Here is a 21187-nt window from a genome sequence, read left to right as displayed (position 1 = left end):
TCAGAACATTGAATATAGGAGTTGGGACGTCTTGTTGAAGTTGTACAAGACATTGGTACGGCCACACTTGGAATACTGTGTGCAGTTCTGGTCACCCTATTATAGAAAGGATATTATTAAACTAGAAAGAGTGCAGAAAAGATTTACTAGGATGTTGCCGGGACTTGATGGTTTGAGTTATAAGGAGAGGCTGGATAGACTGGGACTTTTTTCCCTGGAGCGTAGGAGGCTTGGGGGTGATCTTATAGAGGTCTATAAAATAATGAGGGGCATAGATAAGGTAGATAGTCAACATCTTTTCCCAAAGGTAGGGGAGTCTAAAACTAGAGGACATAGGTTTAAGGTGAGAGGGGAGAGATTCAGAAGGGCCCAGAGGGGCAATTTCTTCACTCAGAGGGTAGTGAGTGTCTGGAATGGGCTGCCAGAGGTAGTAGTAGAGTCGGGTACAATTGTGTCTTTCAAAAAGCATTTGGATAGTTACATGGGTAAGATGGGTATAGAGGGTTATGGGCCAAGTGCGGGCAACTGGGACTAGCTTAATGGTAAAAACTGGGAGGCATGGACTGGTTGGGCCGAAGGGCCTGTTTCCATGCTGTAAACTTCTATGATTCTATAACTCGGTTTGTTCCCACTGGAACGAAGGAGGTTGAGGGGAGACCTGATAGAGGTATACAAAATTATGAGGGGCATAGACAGAGTGGATAATCAGAGGCTTTTCCCCAGGGTAGAGGGGTCAATTACTAGGGGGCATAGGTTTAAGGTGAGAGGGGCAAGGTTTAGAGTAGATGTACGAGGCAAGTTTTTTACGCAGAGGGTAGTGGGTGCCTGGAGCTCGCTGCCGGAGGAGGTGGTGGAAGCAGGGACGATAGTGACATTTAAGGGGCATCTTGACAAATACATGAATAGGATGGGAATAGAGGGATTCGGACCCAGGAAATGTAGAAGATTGTAGTTTAGTCGGGCAACATGGTCGGCACGGGCTTGGAGGGCCGAAGGGCCTGTTCCTGTGCTGTACATTTCTTTGTTCTTTGTTCTTTGTTCACTATGCCGTCTACTAAAGTTGAATTCATTAAGTATTAAAAGTTTACTGGTGACTTCATCATCCTTTTCAAAATATTAAGGAAAAAAGAACAGGAAGCAGATAAAAATCATTTCCATCAGTTGTGAAATTTAAGACTAGTGGGTATAGTCTGACAAATAAATACTGAGCTTTCAGAAGTCAAATCAGGAAACATTTTAACACATAAAGGGAAGTACAAATTTGAAGCTCTCTATGACAGTGGCAATTGATACTTAATTGTTAAAACGGAGATTGATGGATTTTTGTTCTCAATGTATTCAGGGATATTGGGCAATCGTGGATTTAATGGATCTAGCTCACAGATGTGCCACGGCCTCAATGAATGATGGGGCAGGTTAGAGGAGCTATAATACCCTCTCCTGTTCCTGCATTCCTAAGCATTCTAGTTTTTAATAGTGAGCTCCAAAACCAAGCTGCTTTAAAAATAATCTTTCTCCTTTTGCCTCATACGGTGCTGTCTGATTGTCATTGTGCCAGTCACTTTTAAAGCCTGCTTCAACAAAGAACAATTCAGCACAGGAATAGACCCTTCAGCCCTCATAGCCTGTACTGAACAAAATCTTCAGTACTTATGGTGCCATTTCCCTCTATACCCATCCAATCCATGTATTTGTCAAAATGCCTTTTGAACACTTTTAATGTATCTGCTTCCACAACGACCCCTGGCACTATGTTTCAGGCACTCACCACCCTCTGTGTAAAAAAACCTGCCTCGCACATCTCCTCTAAACTTTGCCCCATGGACCTTAAACCTATGCCCCTGGTGACTCACCCCTCCACCCTGGGAAAGAGTGCCTGCCCATCCAATCTATCCATGCCCCTCATAATCTTGTAGACCGCCCCTCAACCTCCGTCTTCCAAATGAAAACAGTCTAAGTCTATTCAGCCTCTCCGCATAGCTAAGTAGGGGTTGTGTATAATATTTCATGGTCTTGTCCAAAATACATAATAAATAAAATTCCAGGCTGAAAAAACTGAGTTTGCCCTTTCTGAAATGAAATGAAATGAAATGAAAATCGCTTATTGCCACAAGTAGGCTTCAAATGAAGTTACTAGGAAAAGCCCCTAGTCGCCACATTCCGGCGCCTGTTCAGGGAGGCTGGTACGGGAATTGAACCGCGCTGCTGGCCTGCCTTGGTCTGCTTTCAAAGCCAGCGATTTAGCCCAGTGTGCTAAACCAGCCCCACTCTTTCTACTCTTCATTTTATATTTTTGTTGAGGAATTAAATTACATTTCCTAGGAGCTATGTAAGATGCCATGCATACTAAGATCACTGTTTGGATTCCATTCCTCCACTGGCGTTCTGACTTAGTTTCTTCATGTACTGAATTATAAATTTGAATCTTGTAACTTATTTAGGACGATTTGTCACTAACGGAGAAACATGTCTGATGTTATGGGCCTAAAACTGTTCACCTGTTGCATGGGTTAATGCGTTCAGTATGCTGGTTTGGAAAATAGAAAGTAGTAAAACTATGTTGTTTGGTGGTGACTGATATTTTGCTAATTTTTTGACCAGAAACCTGCTGCCCATCAGTCATGTTTGTATAGAGGATGGAGAGAGGCCCTTGGTACTGCTGCCCTACATGAATTGGGGGAATTTGAAACTCTTCCTTCGACAGTGCAAGCTTGCTGAGGCCAACAATCCCCAGGTAACAGCACTAGTAATAGCACTATTTTTTTTACATTTCCTATATACAATAGTTGAATGCCGGACCTAAAAAAAAAACATGTGGCATCTGTTATCTCGAGTGTACAATGGACATTTGAATGTCTCACGGCATCCCCTGTGACAGGGCTGGGAAAACCCAACTTTATTGTTCACAATAGGAAAAAAACAATTGTGCATTCTGTTTGCTCTTCGAAAGAACATACAGTGCTGGAAGAGGCCATTCGGCCCATCAAGCCTGTACCGACCAATTAAGCCCTCACTTCCACCCTGTCCCCGTAACCCAATAATCCCTCCAACCTTTTTTGGACACTGAGGGCAATTTAGCATGTCCAATCCACCTCACCTGCACATCTTTGGACTGTGGGAGGAAACCGGAGCACCTGGAGGAAACCCACGCAGACACGGAGAAAGTGCAGACACCGCACAAACAGTGACCCAGCGGGTAATCGAACCTGGGACCCTGGCGCTGGTGAAGCCACAGTGCTATCCACTTGTATGATATGATAGCTATTCCAAAGATATGGTTGCAAGGAGACCTAGGCTGGGACCTGAATATTCAAGTGTATTTGGCATTTTGGATTTACAGATGGGAACAACAAAAGGAGGTGGAGTATCTCTGTTAATGAAAGATTAAATCAATCCAATAATGAGAAATGATCATGGTTTGGGTGGAAATGAAAAATTGCAAAGGAAAGTAGTTGCTGTATGAGTAGTTTACAGATCTCATAACCATCTCAACTACACAGGACTGAATAATTATCTTTATTATTGTCACAAGTAGGCTTACATTAACACTGCAATGAAGTTACTGTGAAAATCCCCTAGTTGCCACACTCTGGCGCCTGTTCAGGTACACTGAGGGAGAATTCGGTGAAGCAACAGTGCTAACTACTGTGCTACCATGTCGCCATATACATCAAGTGATAATGGGGGCTTGCAAGAAAAGATGCTGCAATAATCATGAGTGACATGAGGGGCAGCAAGGTAGCATTGTGGATAGCACAATTGCTTCACAGCTCCAGGGTCCCAGGTTCGATTCCGGCTTGGGTCACTGTCTGTGTGGAGTCTGCACATCCTCCCCGTGTGTGCGTGGGTTTCCTCCGGGTGCTCCGGTTTCCTCCCACAGTCCAAAGATGTGCAGGTTAGGTGGATTGGCCATGATAAATTGCCCTTAGTGTCCAAAATTGCCCTTAGTGTTGGGGTGGGGTTACTGGGTTACGGGGATAGGGTGGAGGTGTTGACCTTGGGTAGGGTGCTCTTTCCAAGAGCCGGTGCAGACTCGATGGGCCGAATGGCCTCCTTCTGCACTGTAAATTCTATGATAATCTATGACTTTAATCTTCACGTAGACTGGGAAATTCAGATTGGAACAGGTAACAGGGGCAGCACGATAGCATTGTGGATAGCACAATTGCTTCACAGCTCCAGGGTCCCAGGTTCGATTCCAGCTTGGGTCACTGTGTGTGCGGAGTCTGCACATCCTCCCCGTGTGTGCGTGGGTTTCCTCCGGGTGCTCCGGTTTCCTCCCACAGTCCAAAGATGTGCATGTTAGGTGGATTGGCCAGGATAAATTGCCCTTAGTGTCCAAAATTGCCCTTAGTGTTGGGTGGGGTTACTGGGTTATGGGGATAGGCTGGAGGTGTTGACCTTGGGTAGGGTGCTCGATGGGCTGAATGGCCTCCTTCTGCACTGTAAATTCAATGATTCTATGCAACGTGGAAAATTAGTTCATTGAGTGTATTTAAGACTGTTTCGTTGAAGAATACATTCTGGAATCTACCAGAGACCAGGCTATTTTGAACCTGGTGAGGTGACATAATTAATTCAAGATCTCAAAGCAAAGTATCCTCTAGGCAATAATATGGCAAAATTTAACCTTGTTTGACAGTGAGAAATGTGGGTCCACAACTGGTGTCTTAACATTTAAAGGCAATTACAAGGGTATGAGAACAGGGTTGGCTTAAGTGGACAGAGGAAATAGATTAAAAGGGAAAATGGTAGAGAAACAGTGGCTGCCATTTAAGATATTTCATAACTCTATTCCATTAGGAAGATGGCCTCTACCAGAAGGCTGCACCATGTGTAGGCTACTGCAGAAAATACGGAGGCATGGGATTCAGGGTGATTTAGCAGTTTGGATCAGAAATTGGCTAGCTGGAAGAAGGTGGTGGTTGATGGGAAATGTTCAGACTGGAGTTCAGTTACTAGTGGTGTACCACAAGGATCTGTTTTGGGGCCTCTGCTGTTTGTCATTTTTATAAATGACCTGGAGGAGGGCGTAGAAGGATGGGTGAGTAAATTTGCAGATGACACTAAAGTCGGTGGAGTTGTGGACAGTGCGGAAGGATGTTACAAGTTACAGAGGGACATAGATAAGCTGCAGCGCTGGGCTGAGGTGGCAAATGGAGTTTAATGCAGATAAGTGTGAGGTGATTCATTTTGGAAGGAATAACAGGAAGACAGAGTACTGGGCTAATGGTAAGATTCTTGGCAGTGTGGATGAGCAGAGAGATCTACGGTGTCCATGTACATAGATCCCTGAAAGTTGCCACCCAGGTTGAGAGGGTTGTGAAGAAGGCGTACGGTGTGTTAGATTTTATTGGTAGAGGGATTGAGTTTCGGAGCCATGAGGTCATGTTGCAGCTGTACAAAACTCTGGTGCGGCCGCATTTGGAGTATTGCGTGCAATTCTGGTCGCCGCATTATAGGAAGGATGTGGAAGCATTGGAAAGGGTGCAGAGGAGATTTACCAGAATGTTGCCTGGTTTGGAGGGAAGATCTTATGAGGGAAGGCTGAGGGACTTGAGGCTATTTTCGTTAGAGAGAAGAAGGTTAAGAGGAGACTTAATTGAGGCACACAAGATGATCAGAGGATTGGATAGGGTGGACAGTGAGAGCCTTTTTCCTCGGATGGTGATGTCTAGCACGAGGGGACATAGCTTTAAATTGAAGGGAGATAGATATAAAACAGATGTCAGAGGTAGGTTCTTTACTCAGAGAGTAGTAAGGGCATGGAATGCCCTGCCTGCAACAGTAGTGGACTCGCCAACACTAAGGACATTCAAATGTTCATTGGATAGACGTATGGACGATAAGGGAATAGTGTAGATGGGCTTTAGAGTGGTTTCACAGGCCGGCGCAACATCGAGGACCGAAGGGCCTGTACTGCGCTGTAATGTTCTATGTATGGTTAATGAAGGAGGTTTCGGGTGGTACCTAACCCCTTCGAGTGAGACAGGGTAATTAATAATGCTAAATTAGAAAATGGCAGAGCCTTCTTCACAATAGAAGACGCAATAAAAATCCCAGAGTATTAGAAAACCAACAGGAAAAAGGGACTTGAAACAATCACTAGAAACCGTTATGGGAATCCAAGTGCTACTTAAGGCTGGCAAGCCCCCTTTACCTGATGACCTCCATTCTAGGGTCGTAAACTAAGTGGCTGGAGAGATGGTGGATGCATCGGTTGTAACCTTCCAAAATTCCCTTGATTCTAGAAAAGTCCAGGTAGATTGGAAAACTGCAAATGTAGCACTTTCTGTTCATGAAAAGAGGAAAAAACTGAAAACTACAGACCAGTTAGCCGAAAGTCTTAACATTGGTAAAGTACTAGAATCCATTATTAACGAGGGAATAGGAAGACATCTAGAAACTCAATATAATCAGACAGAATCAACATGGTTTTGTGAAAACAAAATTGTATTTGTCAAATTTATTACCGTTATTTGTGGACATAGCCAGAAGAATGGATAGAGGGGAACCAGTAGATGTTGTGTATTTGATTTCCAAAAGGCATCTAATAAGGTGACCCATGAAATATTACTGCACAACATAAAAGCTGAATGGTGTTGGACTGATATATTAGCATGGATAGAGGACTGGTTAGATTTAGATTTATTGTCACGTGTAGCGAGGTACAGTGAAAATATTCTGCGGTCCAGGCAGATTGTTCCATGCATGAAAAAACATAGGACATACAATAAATACAAACGGTAAATGCATAGACATTGGGTGACGCATAAGGAGTATAGTGCTATAACACTCGAGAAGATGCGTAATTGATCAGTTCAATCCATAAGAGGGTCGTTCAGGAGTCTGGTAGCAGCAGGGAAGAAGCTGTTTTTGAATCTATTCGTGCATGTTCTCAGACTTATGTATCTTCTGCCGGTTGGAAGAGAGAATCACCTGAGTGGGAAGGGTCTTTGAATATGATGTCTGCTTTCCCAAGGCAGCGGAAGATGTAGGCAGAGTCAAAGGATTGGAGAGGTTTCGCCTGATGGACTGGGCTGTGTTCACGACTCTCTGTAGTTTCTTACAGTCTTGGTCCGAGCAGTTGCCATCCCAGGCTCTGAAGCAGCCAGTTAGGATGCTTTCTCTGGTGCATCGGTGAAGATTGGTAAGAGTCAATGTGGACATGCCGAATTTCCTTAGTTTCCTGAGGACGTATAGGCTCTGTTGTGCTTTCTTGGTAGTAACGTCGACATGGGTGGTTCAGGACAGATTGTTGGTGATGTATACACCTCGGAATTTGAAGATGTCAATCATCTCCACCTCGGCACCATTGATGCAGACAGGAGACTTCCGGTTGTGACCATGGAGTGAATGGTCACATAGAGGGCTGCTCCTGCTTAAAGTCACAGAAAAGAGCTCTTTTTACACAGAACTGGGTGGAACTTTGATGAAAAGATCTCGGTGAATGTTGGAGGAGTAGTTTACCCCTGGAGTGGTATGTCTTTGGATCAGCAGACCTGGCAGAAAACAGTGAGAGATTTGGCTGGAAAGTTGAAACAATCTTGTGCTGCACAGTCTCTTCCAGCATGTAGGTGGGGGAGGGGCAAGCTGGAAAGCCCCAGATACAGGAACTGATGGCCTTTATCAAGGAAGAATTCCATAAACAGAGGAAAGAAATGCGTGAGGATCATGCAAAGGCCATTGCAGAAGCTGTGGCACCCCTGAAGAGTTCTCTGGAACGGGTGGAGAGGTGTTTGGAGGTGCAGAGGTCACAGATTTGGGAGATTGAAGGAGTGATCTTGGACCACAGTGATCATGTGGTGGGTGGCTCTGGAGGCGGAGGTGGAGCTCCAAGGAGACCTTTGTAAAATGTTGAGGGCAAAAGTGGAGGAGTAGGAGAATACCTTGAGAAGACAGAACCTGCGAATAGTGGGCCTGCCTGAAGGAGTGGAAGGTGTGAATGCCACGAGATGCGTTGCGAGGATGCTGACGGGGCTGGTGGCAAAAGGGGTGCTAGATAAGGCGCCTGAAGTGGACCGAGCGCGTAGATGCCTGAGGTAGAAGCCTAGAGCTGGGGAACCGCCGCGGGCGGTGATCGTGAGACTCCATAAATTTGTGGGTCAGGGAGATGCGTACCTACGAATGGGAGGGAAATAATGTCCGAATTTATCAGGACATCGGAGCCGAGTTGGCAAAGCTGCGGACAGGTTTCAACAAGGCCAAGGCGGTGCTGTGCTGGCAGCAGATCAGGTTTGGGATGCTCGACCCGGCGATATTATGGGTGACATTCGGAGGCCGGGAGTATTATTTCGAGACCCCAGACTTCATTAAGGAGCATAAACTGGGGGAGAACTGAGCGGACAAAGCTTGGGAACCAATGCTTTGTAACGGTTGAGAGCATGTTTGAAGTGGGTTTAGGGATTGGGGGATTTTTGTCTTTTTGGGTGGGCGGGGGGGGGGGGGGGGTTTGCTGTTCAATATTGAGATTGTAAGGAGATGTAGGGGTGAAAAGTTTATGTGGGGATGGATATTGCCTCCCCCCTCCTGTTTTATGAGGCTGTTTGTGTTTAATATTTGTTTGCTTGCTTTTGGATAATGCTGCCTGGAGTTCAGGTAGTGTTTAGGTGGGGGAGGGTAAGGTCAGCAGGAAGCCTTCTTCCTTGAGCTGAGGAGTGGGGGGGAGCGGCAGGCGGAGGTCATTAGGAGGTGACTTTGGGCAGGGGCAGCTGCGCTAGCAGGTTATGCTGGTGAACGGAAGTGAGGTGGTGGGGGAGAAGGCCAAGAGAGGTGGCCGGAGGGAGGGGGTAAAGGGGATGTTGGGCGGGGGGAAGATAGGGAAGGGGAGGGGGGGGGGGGGGGGGGAGGTTTCTGTGACGTGGCAGGGGGTGAGAGATTACATGGTCAAGGGTGGAGAAAGGGGCAATCTGGGATGTGCTAGGTACAGAGTGGAATTAAAGGGGCAGGAGTTAAGTGGGGAAGATGACGGACGGTAGAGGGGATTGGAGGCGCAAGCCTCCGGTAAGGTTGGTGATGTGGAACGTCCGGGAACTGAATGGGACGATTAAAAGGTCACGGTTTTCGTGCACCTCAGGACCTTGAAAGCAGCGGTTGTCTTTCTGCAGGAGACACACCTCCGTTAGGTTAAGGAAGGTGTGGGTCGGGCAGGTTTTTCTCTCGGGGTTTGATTTGAAATCGAGGGGTGTGGCAATTTTAACGAGCAGAAAAATGGGATTTGTGAAAGATCGGATCCGGATGGGAGAAATGTGATTGTGAGTGGGGTATTGGAAGGGGCACCGGTAATGTTGGTAAATGTGTATGTGCTAAATTGGGATGATGTGTGTTTTATGAGAGGGTTGCTGGCACAATCCTGGATTTGGCCACGCACCAGTTGATCATGGGAGGAGATGTTAACTGTGTGCTGGGTGCCGAGGGTGGATAGGACGAGCCCCAGGTCGATGGGTAGGGTACGAATGGCAAGGGAGCTGGGCGGGTTTATGGAGAGGATGGGTATGGTGGACCCATGGTGTTTTCAGGGGAAGGGAGCATTCCTTCTTTTCACACGTCTATAAGGTGTATTCGAGGATTGATTACTTTGTAGCGAGTCGGGAGATTTTGGTTGGGGTGGAGGGGGCAGAGTAAGTCATAGATTATCATAGAATTTACAGTGCAGAAGGAGGCCATTCGGCCCATCGAGTCTGCACCGGCTCTTGGAAAGAGCACCCTACCCAAGGTCAACACCACCACCCTATCCCCATAACCCAGTAACCCCACCCAACACTAAGGGCAATTTTGGACACTAAGGGCAATTTATCATGGCCAATCCACCTAACCTGCACATCTTTGGACTGTGGGAGGAAACCGGAGCACCCGGAGGAAACCCACGCACACACGGGGAGGATGTGCAGACTCCACACAGACAGTGACCCAAGCCGGAATCGAACCTGGGACCCTGGAGCTGTGAAGCGATTGTGCTATCCACAATGCTACCGTGCTGCCCCTGTGGGGATGGTTATCTCGAACCATGCACCCCACTGGCTGGATATTCGGTTTAGAACGGGACGAGAGCAGAGGCCGGCGTGGAGGTTTGACTCGAGGTTGTTGGCGGATGGAGGTTTTTGTGATGAGGTGCGGTTGGTGATTAGGGATTATGTGGCGTTGAATCAGAATGGGGAGGTGTCGCCGGGCATTTTTTGGGTAGCACTGAAGGCAGTGGTCCGGGGAGAAATTATTTTGTTTACAGTTTGTGTGAATAAGGAAAGGAGGGCGGAACATGACCATCTACTGAGCGAGAGATAGTGGAGGTGGACAGGGAATATTCGAGGGTGCCCACCGTGGAAGGATTGGCGAGGAGGAAAAAGTTGCAGGGGCAATTTGGCAGGCTGACAACAGGGAGGGCGTAGAGCAACTGCGTAGGGCAAGAGGGGTGCAATACGAGTATGGGGAGAAGGCGGGCCACATGCTAGCGCACCAGCTGCGGAGGCAGGATGCATCCAGGGAAATATTGAAGATACGGACTGGGGCTGGGGATGTGCTGTCGGAGCCAGGGAAGTTGACTGCGGCATTTAGAGAGTATTACCAGGGACTTTGAGGTGGATCCAGGGGGAGAGGAGGGGGACATGGGGCGGTTTCTGGACAAGCTAGAATTTCCCCAGGTGGAGGAAGCAAAGAGGCAGATGTAGGAGGAGCCCCTGGGGCAGAGGGAAGTGCTGGATAGTATCAGGGGTATGAAGTTGGGGAAGGCCCCTGGGCCGGATGGGTACCCGGTGGAATTTTATAAGGAATTTGCAGCGGACCTGGCACCACATCTGTTGGGGGTGTTTAATGAAGCACTGGAGAAGGGGGAGTTGCCAGAGACGATGACACAGGCAATAATCACAAAAAAGGGGAAGGACCCACATCACTATTGAACATGGATGTGAAAGTATTGGCTAAGTTGTTGGCGGGGAGGATGGAGGACTGTGTCCCGGGGGTGGTTTCAGAAGATCAAACAGCCTTTGTGAAGGGCAGGCAGCTTGCGAGTAATATAAGACGGTTGTTGAATGTGGTGATGAATCCGTTGAGGGTACCGGAGATGGTGGTGTCCAAGAATGCGGAGAAGGCATTTGATCGGGTGGCGTGGCGGTCCATGTTCGAAGTTTTGGGAAGGCTTGGGTTTGGGCCGAGATTTGTGGCATGTGTGCAGTTGCTGTATGCGGCGCCAAGAGCGAGGGTGAGGATGAATAAAATGAGCTCATGAAGCTTTGACTTAGACAGGGGTACGAGGCAGGGGTGCCCGCTGTCTGCTGTTTGCGCTGGCCAGAGAGCCATTGACGATGGCTCTTGGGGGGTCGGCAGAGTGGCAGGGGATAACGAAGGGACAGGGAACATCGGGTGTCACTCTGTGCCGCTGATGTCTTGCTGTATGTTTCGGATCCATTGGAGAGTATGGGAAGGATTGTGGGCCTGTTGGGGAGGTTTGGAGGGTACCCGGGATACAAGCTGAATGTAGGGAAAAGCCGGTATTCCCGGTGAATGAGCTGGCACAGCGAGCTAATTTCGGGGGGTTGCCATTCACGGTAGCGAAGAATAGGTTTAGGTATTTGGGGATTCAGGTAGCGAGGGAGTGGACGGGGCTCCATAAGTGGAACTTAACAAAGCTGGTGGATGAGGCCAGGGAGGATCTTAGGACGTCGGATACACTGCACTTAATGTTGGTGGGGAGGGTCCAAGTGTTGAAAATGAATATTCTGCTGAGGTCCTTGTTTATCTTTCAGGCTCTCCCGATCTTTATACCAAAGTCCTTTCTTCGGAAAGTGGACACGATCATCTCGGACTTTGTATGGGCGGGGAAGGTGCCGAGGGTGGGTGGACTCTGCTACAGAGGCAGAGCTGCAGGGGGGTTTGGCGTTGCTGAACTTGCTTCATTATTATTGGGTGGCGAATGTGGACAAGGCACGCCGGTGGTGGGAAGCAGAAGGGGTAGAGTGGGTAGGATAGAGGAGGAATCTTGTAAGGGGGTCCAGTTTGAGGGCTATGGTGACGGCAGCATTGCCAATGGCTCCGAGTAGGTATTCGGGGAGCCCAATGGTGCAGTCGATATAGAACATTATAGCACAGTACAGGCCCTTCAGCCCACGATGTTGTGCTGAACTAGTCTGAAACTTAAGATCAAATCAATCTACTCCCAATCATTCTAGTGCACTCCATATGCCTATCCAATAACCGCTTGAAAGTTCCTAAAGTGTCTGACTCCACTACCATAGCTGGGAGTGCGTTCCACGCCCCAACCACTCTCTGAGTAAAGAACCTACCTCTGACATCCCTCCTCTATCTTCCACCATGAACTTTATACTTATGCCCCCTTGTAACAGCTACATCCACCCGAGGAAAAAGTCGCTGAACGTCCACTCTATCTATCCCTCACATCACCTTATACACCTCAATTAAGTCACTCTCATCCTCCTTCGCTCCAGTGAGAAAAGCCCTAGCTCCCTCAACCTTTCCTCATAAGACCTACCCTACAATCCTGGCAGCATCCTGGTAAATCTCCTTTGCACCCTTTCCAATGCTTCCACATCCTTCCTACAATGAGGTGACCAGAACTGCACACAATACTCCAAATGTGGTCTAACCAAGGTCTTGTACAGTTGCAGCATAACCTCACGGCTCTTAAACTCAATCCCCCTGTTAATAAACGCTAACACACTATCGGCTTTCTTCACTGCTCTATCCACTTGGGTGGCAACTTTCAGAGATCTATGGACATGAACTCCGAGATCACTCTGCTCCTCCACATTCTTCAGAACCCTGCCGTTAACCCTGTAATACGCATTCAAATTTGTCCTACCAAAATGAATCACATCACACTTATCAGAGTTAAACTCCATCTGCCACTTTTCAGCCCAGCTCTGCATCCTATCAATGTCTCTTTGCAGCCGACAACAACCCTCCACATTGTCCACTACTCCACCAATCTTGGTGTCATCAGCAAATTTACTAACCCATCATCCAAGTCATTGATAAAAATCACAAATAGCAGAGGACCCAGCACTGATCCCTGTGGTACACTGCTGGTGACTGGGCTCCAGGATGAAAATTTACCATCTACCACCACCGTCTATGTGATAGCCAGTTCCTGATCCAATCGGCCAAATTTCACTCTATGCTATGCCTCCTTACTTTCTGCATGAGCCGACCATGGGGCACCTTATCAAAGGCCTTTCTAAAATCCATGTATACGACATCAACTACTCTACCTTCATCTATGTACTGAGTTACCTCCTCAAAGCATACAATCAAACTTGTGAGGCAAGACTTACCCCTCACAAATCCGTGCTGACTATCCTGGATTAAGCTGTATCTTTCCAAATGATCATAAATCCTATCCCTCAGGACCCTTTCCAATAATTTACCTATGACCGAAGTGAGACTAACAGGCCTATAATTCCCAGGGTGATACCTATTCCTTTTCTTGAACAAGGCGACAACATTCGCCTCTCCCCAGTCTTCTGGCACTATTCCTGGAGACAGTGAGGACAGAAAGATCAAAGCAATCTCAGGCTCTGCAATCTCATCCCTCGTCTGCCAAAGAATCCTAGGATATATCCCATCAGGCCCAGGGAACTTACCTATCCTCAGGCTTCTCAAAATTTCTAACACATCTTCCTTCCGAATACCTACCTACCTCCAGCCTACCAGCCTATATCGCACTATCCTCCTCAACAACATGGCCCCTCTCCTTTGTGAACACTGAAGAAAAGTATTCATTTAGGGCCTCTCCTATATCTTCAGACTCCATGCACACGTTCCCACTACTGTCCTTGACCGGCCCTAACTTCACCTTGGTCAATCTTTTATTCCTCACATAAGTGTAAAAGGCCTTGGGGTTTTCCTTGATCCTACCCGCCAAGAATTTCTCATGCCCCCTCCTCGCTCTCCTAAGCCCTTTCTTGAGCTCTTTCCTAGCTATCTTCTATCTCTCAAGTGCCCTAACTGAACCTTGTTTTCTCATCCTTATATAAGCCCCCTTCTTCCTCTTGACAAGACATTCAACCTCTTTTGTAAACCATGGTTCCCTCACTTGACCATTTCCTCCTTGCCTGACAGGGACATACATATCAAGGACACATAGTATTTGCTCCTTGAACAAGCTCTACATCTCAATTGTGCCTATCCCTGACAGTTCCTGTTTCCATCTTATGCTCCCAATTGTTGCCTAATCGCATCGTAATTATCCTTCCCCCAGTTATACACCTTGCCCTGCCGTATGTTCCTATCCCTCTCCATTGCTATAGTGAAAGTCACTGAATTGTGGTCACTATCTCCAAAGTGCTCTCCCACAACCAAATCTAACACTTGGCCCGGTTCATTACCCAGTACCAAATCCAATGTGGCACCGCCTCTTGTCGGTCTACCCACATATTGTGTGAGGAAACCCTCCTGCACACACTGGATAAAAACAGCCCCATTCGAACTATTCGAATTATAGTGGTTCCAATCAATATTTGGAAAGTTAAAGTCACCCATGACAACTACCCTGTGACTACTGCACCTATCCAAAATCTGCATTGCAATCTTTTCCTCCACATCTCTGTGACTGTTTGGGGGTCTATAGAAAACTCCTAACAAAGTGACCTCTCCTTTCCTATTTGTAACTTCAGCCCACACGACCTCAGTAGACAGATCCTCCTCAAACTGCCTTTCTGCAGCCATTATACTATCCTTGATTCACAATACTACTCCTCCACCTCTTTTACCACCTTCCCTAATCTTACTGAAACATCTGAACCCCCAACAACCATTCCTGCCCCTGTTCTATCCATGTCTCCGTAATGGCCACAACATCGTAGTCCCAGGTACCAATCCATGCTTCAAGCTCACCAACCTTATTCCTGATGCTCCTCGCATTGAAGTAGACACACTTCAAACCACCTTCATGCCTGCAGGTCCACTCTTGTGACCTTGGTACCTTCCTCGGTACTGCACTACCCTCACCTTCCTGAACTCCAGCAACGCTATCTGCTGGACTACAAATCAGTTTCCCATCCTCCTGCCAAATTAGTTTAAACCCCCCCTTGAAGAGCTGTAGCAAATTTCCCTCCCAGGATATTGGTGCCCCTCTGGTTCAGGTGTAACCCGTCCTGTTTGTACAGGTCCCACCTTACCCAGAATAGAATTTACAGTGCAGAAGGAGGCCATTTGGCCCATCGAGTCTGCACCGGCTCTTGGAAAGAGCACCCTACCCAAGGTCAACACCTCCACCCTATCCCCATCACCCAGTAACCCCACCCAACACTAAGGGCAATTTTGGACACACTAAGGGCAATTTTGGACACTAAGGGCAATTTATCATGGCCAATCCACCTAACCTGCACATCTTTGGACTGTGGGAGGAAACCGGAGCACCCGGAGGAAACCCACGCACACAGTGGGAGGATGTGCAGACTCCGCACAGACAGTGACCCATGCCGGATTCAAACCTGGGACCCTGGAGCTGTGAAGCAATTGTGCTATCCACAATGCTACCGTGCTGCCCACACGTGCTCCAATTATCCAAGTAACTGAAACCCTCCTACACCATCCCTGTAGCCACGTGTTTAACTGTACTCTCCCAGTTCCGCACCTCGCTAGCACGTGGCACTGGCAGCAAACCAGAGATGACAACACGGTCTGTCCTGGCTCTCAGCTTCCACCCTGGCTCCCTGAATTCTTGTTTTACATCACCGTCCCTTTTCCCACCATTGTACCGATGTGTACCACGACTTGTGGCTGCTCCCCCTCCCCCTTAAGGATCCTGAAAACACGGTCAGAGACGTCACGGACCTTGGCACCCGGGAGGCAACACATCAACCGTGAGCCTCTATCGTTGCCACAGAACCGCCTATCTGTACCTCTAACTATAGAGTCCCCAATAACGAATGCTCCCCTGATCTCCCCCCTTCCCTTCTGAGCCACAGGGACAGACTCAGTGCCAGAGACCTGGTCACCTTGGCTTACCTCTTGTAGGTCGACCCCCCCCCCCCCCCCCCCCCCCAACAGTATCCAAAATGGTGTACCTGTTATTGAGGGGAACAAACTATTGATATGGAATCAGCTGAGGAGGCATTTTAGGGTGGGAGGGATGTTGGTGCTAACACCGCTGTGCGAGAATCATGAGTTTGAGCCGGGGGGGGATGGATAGTGTATACAAGAGGTGGAGGGAAGTGAGGTGAAGGTCAAGGTGAAAGATTTGTATTTGGAAGACGGGTTCGCCAGTCTGAAGGAGCTCAGGGAGAGGGTAGAGCTGCCGAGGGGTAGTGAGTTCAGGTATCTGCAGGTTAGGGACTTTGCACGAAAGGTCCGGAAGGGGTTCCCTGGGTTACCGGGATGCACCCTGCTGGAGTGACTGCTGCTTCCGGATGTGGAAAGGGAGGGAAAATTTGGGGATATATATAAGTGGCTGGGGGAGCAGGGAGGTGAGCGGGTGGTGAAGATCAAGGAGAAATGGGAAGCGGAGTTGGGAGGGGAGATCAAATTGGGAAGTATGGAGTGAGACACTGCAAAGGGTAAACGGGACCTCCTCTTGTGCAAGGATGAGCCTGATACAGTTTAAGGTGGTGCACAGGGTGCATATGACTTGGGCGAGAATGAGTGGGCTCTTTCAGGGGGTAGGAGATGATTGTGAGAAGTGTGGGCGGGGGCCAGCGAATCACGTGCACGTGTTTTTGGGGTTGCCAATAATTGGGAAGATTCTGGGTGGGAATGTTCGTGGTCTTAGCGAGGCTAGTGGAGGAGGAGGTGGACCCGGACCCATTGGTGGCGATATTTGGGGTTTCAGAGAGCCGGAGCTCATGGAGAGGAGGAGGGTCGATGTCATAGCCTTCGCCTCTCTGATTGCACGGCGACAAATTTTGCTGGAGTGGCGGTCGGCATCGCCACCGCGGGTAGCAGCTTGTTTGGGTAACCTGTACGACTTCCTGCGGTTAGAGAGGATAAAGTATGAGTTAAGGGGCTCAGCGGGGGAGTTTGAGAAACGTTGGGGGATGTTTGTGACTGTGTTTGAGTAGCTGTTTGTCGCAGGGTGGTGGGGGTGGGGGGCGGGTGATGGAGAGGGGGGGGGGTGAAAAAGGCAAAAAATATGTACAGTTGATTGTTGCGAAGTATGTTTCCCGGTGTGTTTACTTGCTGTAACCTGCTTTGATACAAGTGCTTTGATACAAGTTTGTAACAAAATGCTTTTTTTTAACAAATATTGACGCAGACAGGTTATGTACGACATTTCGCTTCCTGAAATCAATGACCGGCTGCTTAGTTTTGCTGACATTTGAGGGAAATATTGTTGTCGTTGCACCATGCCACTAGGTTCCCTTATACTCTCACTCATCGTTTGAGATTCGTCCTACTACAGTCGTGTCATCAGCAAACCTGTGGATGGAGTTGAAGCCGAGTTTTGCCACACACTCGTGGTGTGTGTGTGTGTGTGTGTGTGTGGTATGAACAAACATAGAACATGCAGTGCAGAAGGAGGCAATTCGGCCCATCGCGTCTGCACTGACCCATTTAAGCCCTCACTTCCACACTATCCCCGTAACCCAATAACCCCTGCTGGGAGGGTTAAGTACACAGCCTTGTGGGGCTCTGGTATTGAGGATTATTGTGGAGGAGATGCCGTTTTTATCTTTACTGATTGTGGTCTATGGGTCAAGAAGTCGAGGATCCAGTTGCAGAGGGAGGAGCCAAGTCCTAATTTGTGGAGTTTGGATGTGAGCTTGATTGGGATTATGGTGTTGAAGGAGGAGCTGTAATCAATGAATAGGAGTCTCACATCGGAGTCCTTGTCGCGATGCTTCAGGGAAGAGTATAGGGCCAAGGATATAGCATCTGCTGTGGACCGATTGTGGCGGTATGCGCATTGCAGTGGATCAGGTCATTCTGGAAGAGTGGAGTTGATGTGTCGCGTCAACCTCTCGAAGCACTTCATAATGATAGATGTCAAGGCCACCGGACTGTAGTCGTTGAGGCACATTGCCCGGTCCTTCTTGGCATCGGTATGATGGTGGTCTTCGTGAAGCAGGTGGAAACCTTGAACGGAGTAGGGAGAGGTTGAAGATGTCTGCGAACACAACCCGCCAACCTATTAAGAAAAATAAGTATATGATAACCACAGTTGCGAGTTCATAGTTGTACAAAATTGGAGGTAGAACTGACAGACCAAATGTTATAGAACATAGAACTGTACAGCACAGAACAGACCCTTCGGCCTTCGATGTTGTGCCTAGCATTGTCCGAAACCAAGCTCAAGCTATCCCACTCCCAGTCATTCTGGTGTGCTCCATGTGCCTATCCAATAACAGCTTGAAAGTTCCTAAAGTGTCCGACTCCACTATCACAGCAGGCTGTCCATTCCACACCCTAACCACTCTCTGAGTAAAGAACCTACCTCGGACAATCCCTCCTATATCTCCCACCCTGAACCTTATAGTTATGCCCCCTTGTAACAGCTACATCCACCCGAGGAAATAGTCTCTGAACGTCCACCCTATCTATCCCCCTCATTATCTTATAAACCTCTATTAAATCACCTCTCATCCTCCTCCGCTCCAAAGAGAAAAGCCCTAGCTCCCTCAACCTTTCCTCATAAGACCTATCCTGCAAACCAGGCAGCATCCTGGTGAATCTCCTTTGCACCCTTTCCAAGGCTTCCACATCCTTCCTATAATGAGGTGACCAGAACTGCACACAATACTCCAAATGTGGTCCCACCAGGGTCCTGTACAGTTGCAGCATAACCCCGCGGCTCTTAAACTCAAGCCCCCTGTTAATAAACGCTATAAGCCACGGCTCTATCCACTTGAGTGCCAACCTTCAGAGATCTGTGGACATGAACCCCAAGATCATCTTGTTCCTCCACATACCTCAGAACCCTGCCGTTGACCCTGTAATCCGCATTCAAATTTTTTCTACCAAAATGAATCACCTCGCATTTATTAGGGTTAAACCCCATCTGCCATTTTTCGGCCCAACTCTGCATCCTAACAATGTCTCTTTTCAGCCTACACCAGCCCTCCACCTCATCCACTACTCCACCAATCTTGGTGTCATCAGCAAATTTACTGACCCACCCTTCAGCCCCCTCCTCCAAGACATTGATAAAACTCACAAATAGCAGAGGACCCAGCACTGATCCCTGTGGTACACCGCTGGTAACTGGTCTGAAAATTTTCCATCCACCACCACCCTCTGTCTTCTATGTGATAGCCAGTTACTTACCGAATTGGCCAAATTTACCTCTATCCCGCACCTCCTTACTTTCTCCATGAGACGACCGTGGGGAACCTTATCAAACGCCTTACTAAAATCCATGTATACGACATTTAATCCGGACAAATGTGAGGTAATGCATTTTGGAAGGTCTAATGCAGGTAGGGAATATACAGTGAATGGTAGAACCCTCAAGAGTATTGAAAGTCAAAGAGATCTAGGAGTACAGGTCCACAGGTCATTGAAAGGGGCAACACAGGTGGAGAAGGTAGTCAAGAAGGCATACGGCATGCTTGCCTTCATTGGCCGGGGCATTGAGTATAAGAATTGGCAAGTCATGTTGCAGCTGTATAGAACCTTAGTTAGGCCACACTTGGAGTATAGTGTTCAATTCTGGTCGCCACACTACCAGAAGGATGTGGAGGCTTTAGAGAGGGTGCAGAAGAGATTTACCAGAATGTTGCCTGGTATGGAGGGCATAAGCTATGAGGAGCGATTGAATAAACTCGGTTTGTTTTCACTGGAACGAAGGAGGTTGAGGGGCGACCTGATAGAGGTATACAAAATTATGAGGGGCATAGACAGAGTGGATAGTCAGAGGCTTTTCCCCAGGGTAGAGGGGTCAATTACTAGGGGGCATAGGTTTAAGGTGAGAGGGGCAAGGTTTAGAGTAGATGTACGAGGCAAGTTTTTTACGCAGAGGGTAGTAGGTACCTGGAACTCGCTACCAGAGGAGGTAGTGGAAGCAGGGACGATAGGGACATTTAAGGGGCATCTTGACAAATATATGAATAGGATGGGAATAGAAGGATACGGACCCAGGAAGTGTAGAAGATTGTAGTTTAGTCGGGCAGTATGGTCGGCACGGGCTTGGAGGGCCGAAGGGCCTGTTCCTGTGCTGTACATTTCTTTGTTCTTTGTTCTTTGACATCAATTGCTCGACCTTCATCTATGCACTTAGTTACCTCCTCAAAGAATTCAATCAAATTTGTGAGGCAAGACCTACCCTTCACAAATCCGTGTTGACTATCCCGGATTAAGCTGCATCTTTCCAAATGGTCATAAATCCTATCCTTCAGGACCTTTTCCATTATCTTACCGACCACCGAAGTAAGACTAACTGGCCTATAATTACCAGGGTCATTCCTATTCCCTTTCTTGAGCAGAGGAACAACATTCGCCACTTTCCAGTCCTCTGGCACTATCCACGTGGACAGCGAGGACCCAAAGATCAAAGCCAAAGGCTCTGTAATCTCATCCCTTGCCTCCCAAAGAATCCTTGGGTATATCCCATCTGGCCCAGGGGACTTCTCGACCCTTAGGTTTTTCAAAATTGCTAATACATCCTTCCTCAGAACATCTACTTCCTCCAGCCTACCCGCCTGAATCACACTCTCATCCTCAAAAACATGGCCCCTCTCCTTTGTGAACACTGAAGAAAAGTATTCATTCAAAGACTCTCCTATTTCTTCTGACTCCATGCACAGTCCTTTACCCTACCCTCACCCTGGTCATTCTTTTATTTCTCACATAAGAGTAAAAAGCCTTGGGGTTTTCCTTGATCCGACCAGCCAAGGACTTCTCATGCCCCCTCCTAGCTCTCCTAAGCCCTTTTTTCAGCTCATTCCTTGCTACCTTGTAACCCTCAAGCGACCCTCCTGAACCTTGTTTTCTCATCCTTACATACTCTTCCTTTTTCCTCTTGACAAGACATTCAACCTCTTTTGTGAACCATGCTTCCCTCACACGGCCATTTCCTCCCTGCCTGACAGGGACATGCCTATCAAGGACACGCAGTACTTGTTCCTTGAACAAGCTCCACTTTTTATTTGTGCCTTTCCCTGACAGTTTCTGTTCCCATCTTATGCTCCCTAATTCTTGCCTAATCGCAACATAATTACCCCTCCCCCAATTATAAACCTTGCCCTGCCGTATGGCCCTATCCCTCTCCATTGCAATAGTGAAAGACACCGAATTGTGGTCA

At 47.9% G+C, this 21187-nt stretch overlaps 1 protein-coding gene across 1 annotated transcript in view; it reads left to right on the top strand.

Annotated features, from left to right (window-relative positions):
• Window positions 1-21187, top strand: part of LOC140390089 (tyrosine-protein kinase RYK-like) — a 352210-nt gene that overhangs the window by 192940 nt on the left and 138083 nt on the right. Inside the window, exon 9 of the mRNA XM_072474993.1 lies at window positions 2602-2734. Within this exon, the coding sequence (XP_072331094.1) occupies window positions 2602-2734 (133 nt within the window). The remainder of the gene's footprint in view (window positions 1-2601; window positions 2735-21187) is intronic.

The sequence above is a fragment of the Scyliorhinus torazame genome, chromosome 14 (assembly GCF_047496885.1).
Source record: "Scyliorhinus torazame isolate Kashiwa2021f chromosome 14, sScyTor2.1, whole genome shotgun sequence".
Lineage (NCBI taxonomy): Eukaryota > Metazoa > Chordata > Chondrichthyes > Carcharhiniformes > Scyliorhinidae > Scyliorhinus > Scyliorhinus torazame.
The sequence above is the reverse complement of the archived record's forward strand: the minus strand, read 5'-3'. Positions and strand labels throughout refer to the sequence as shown.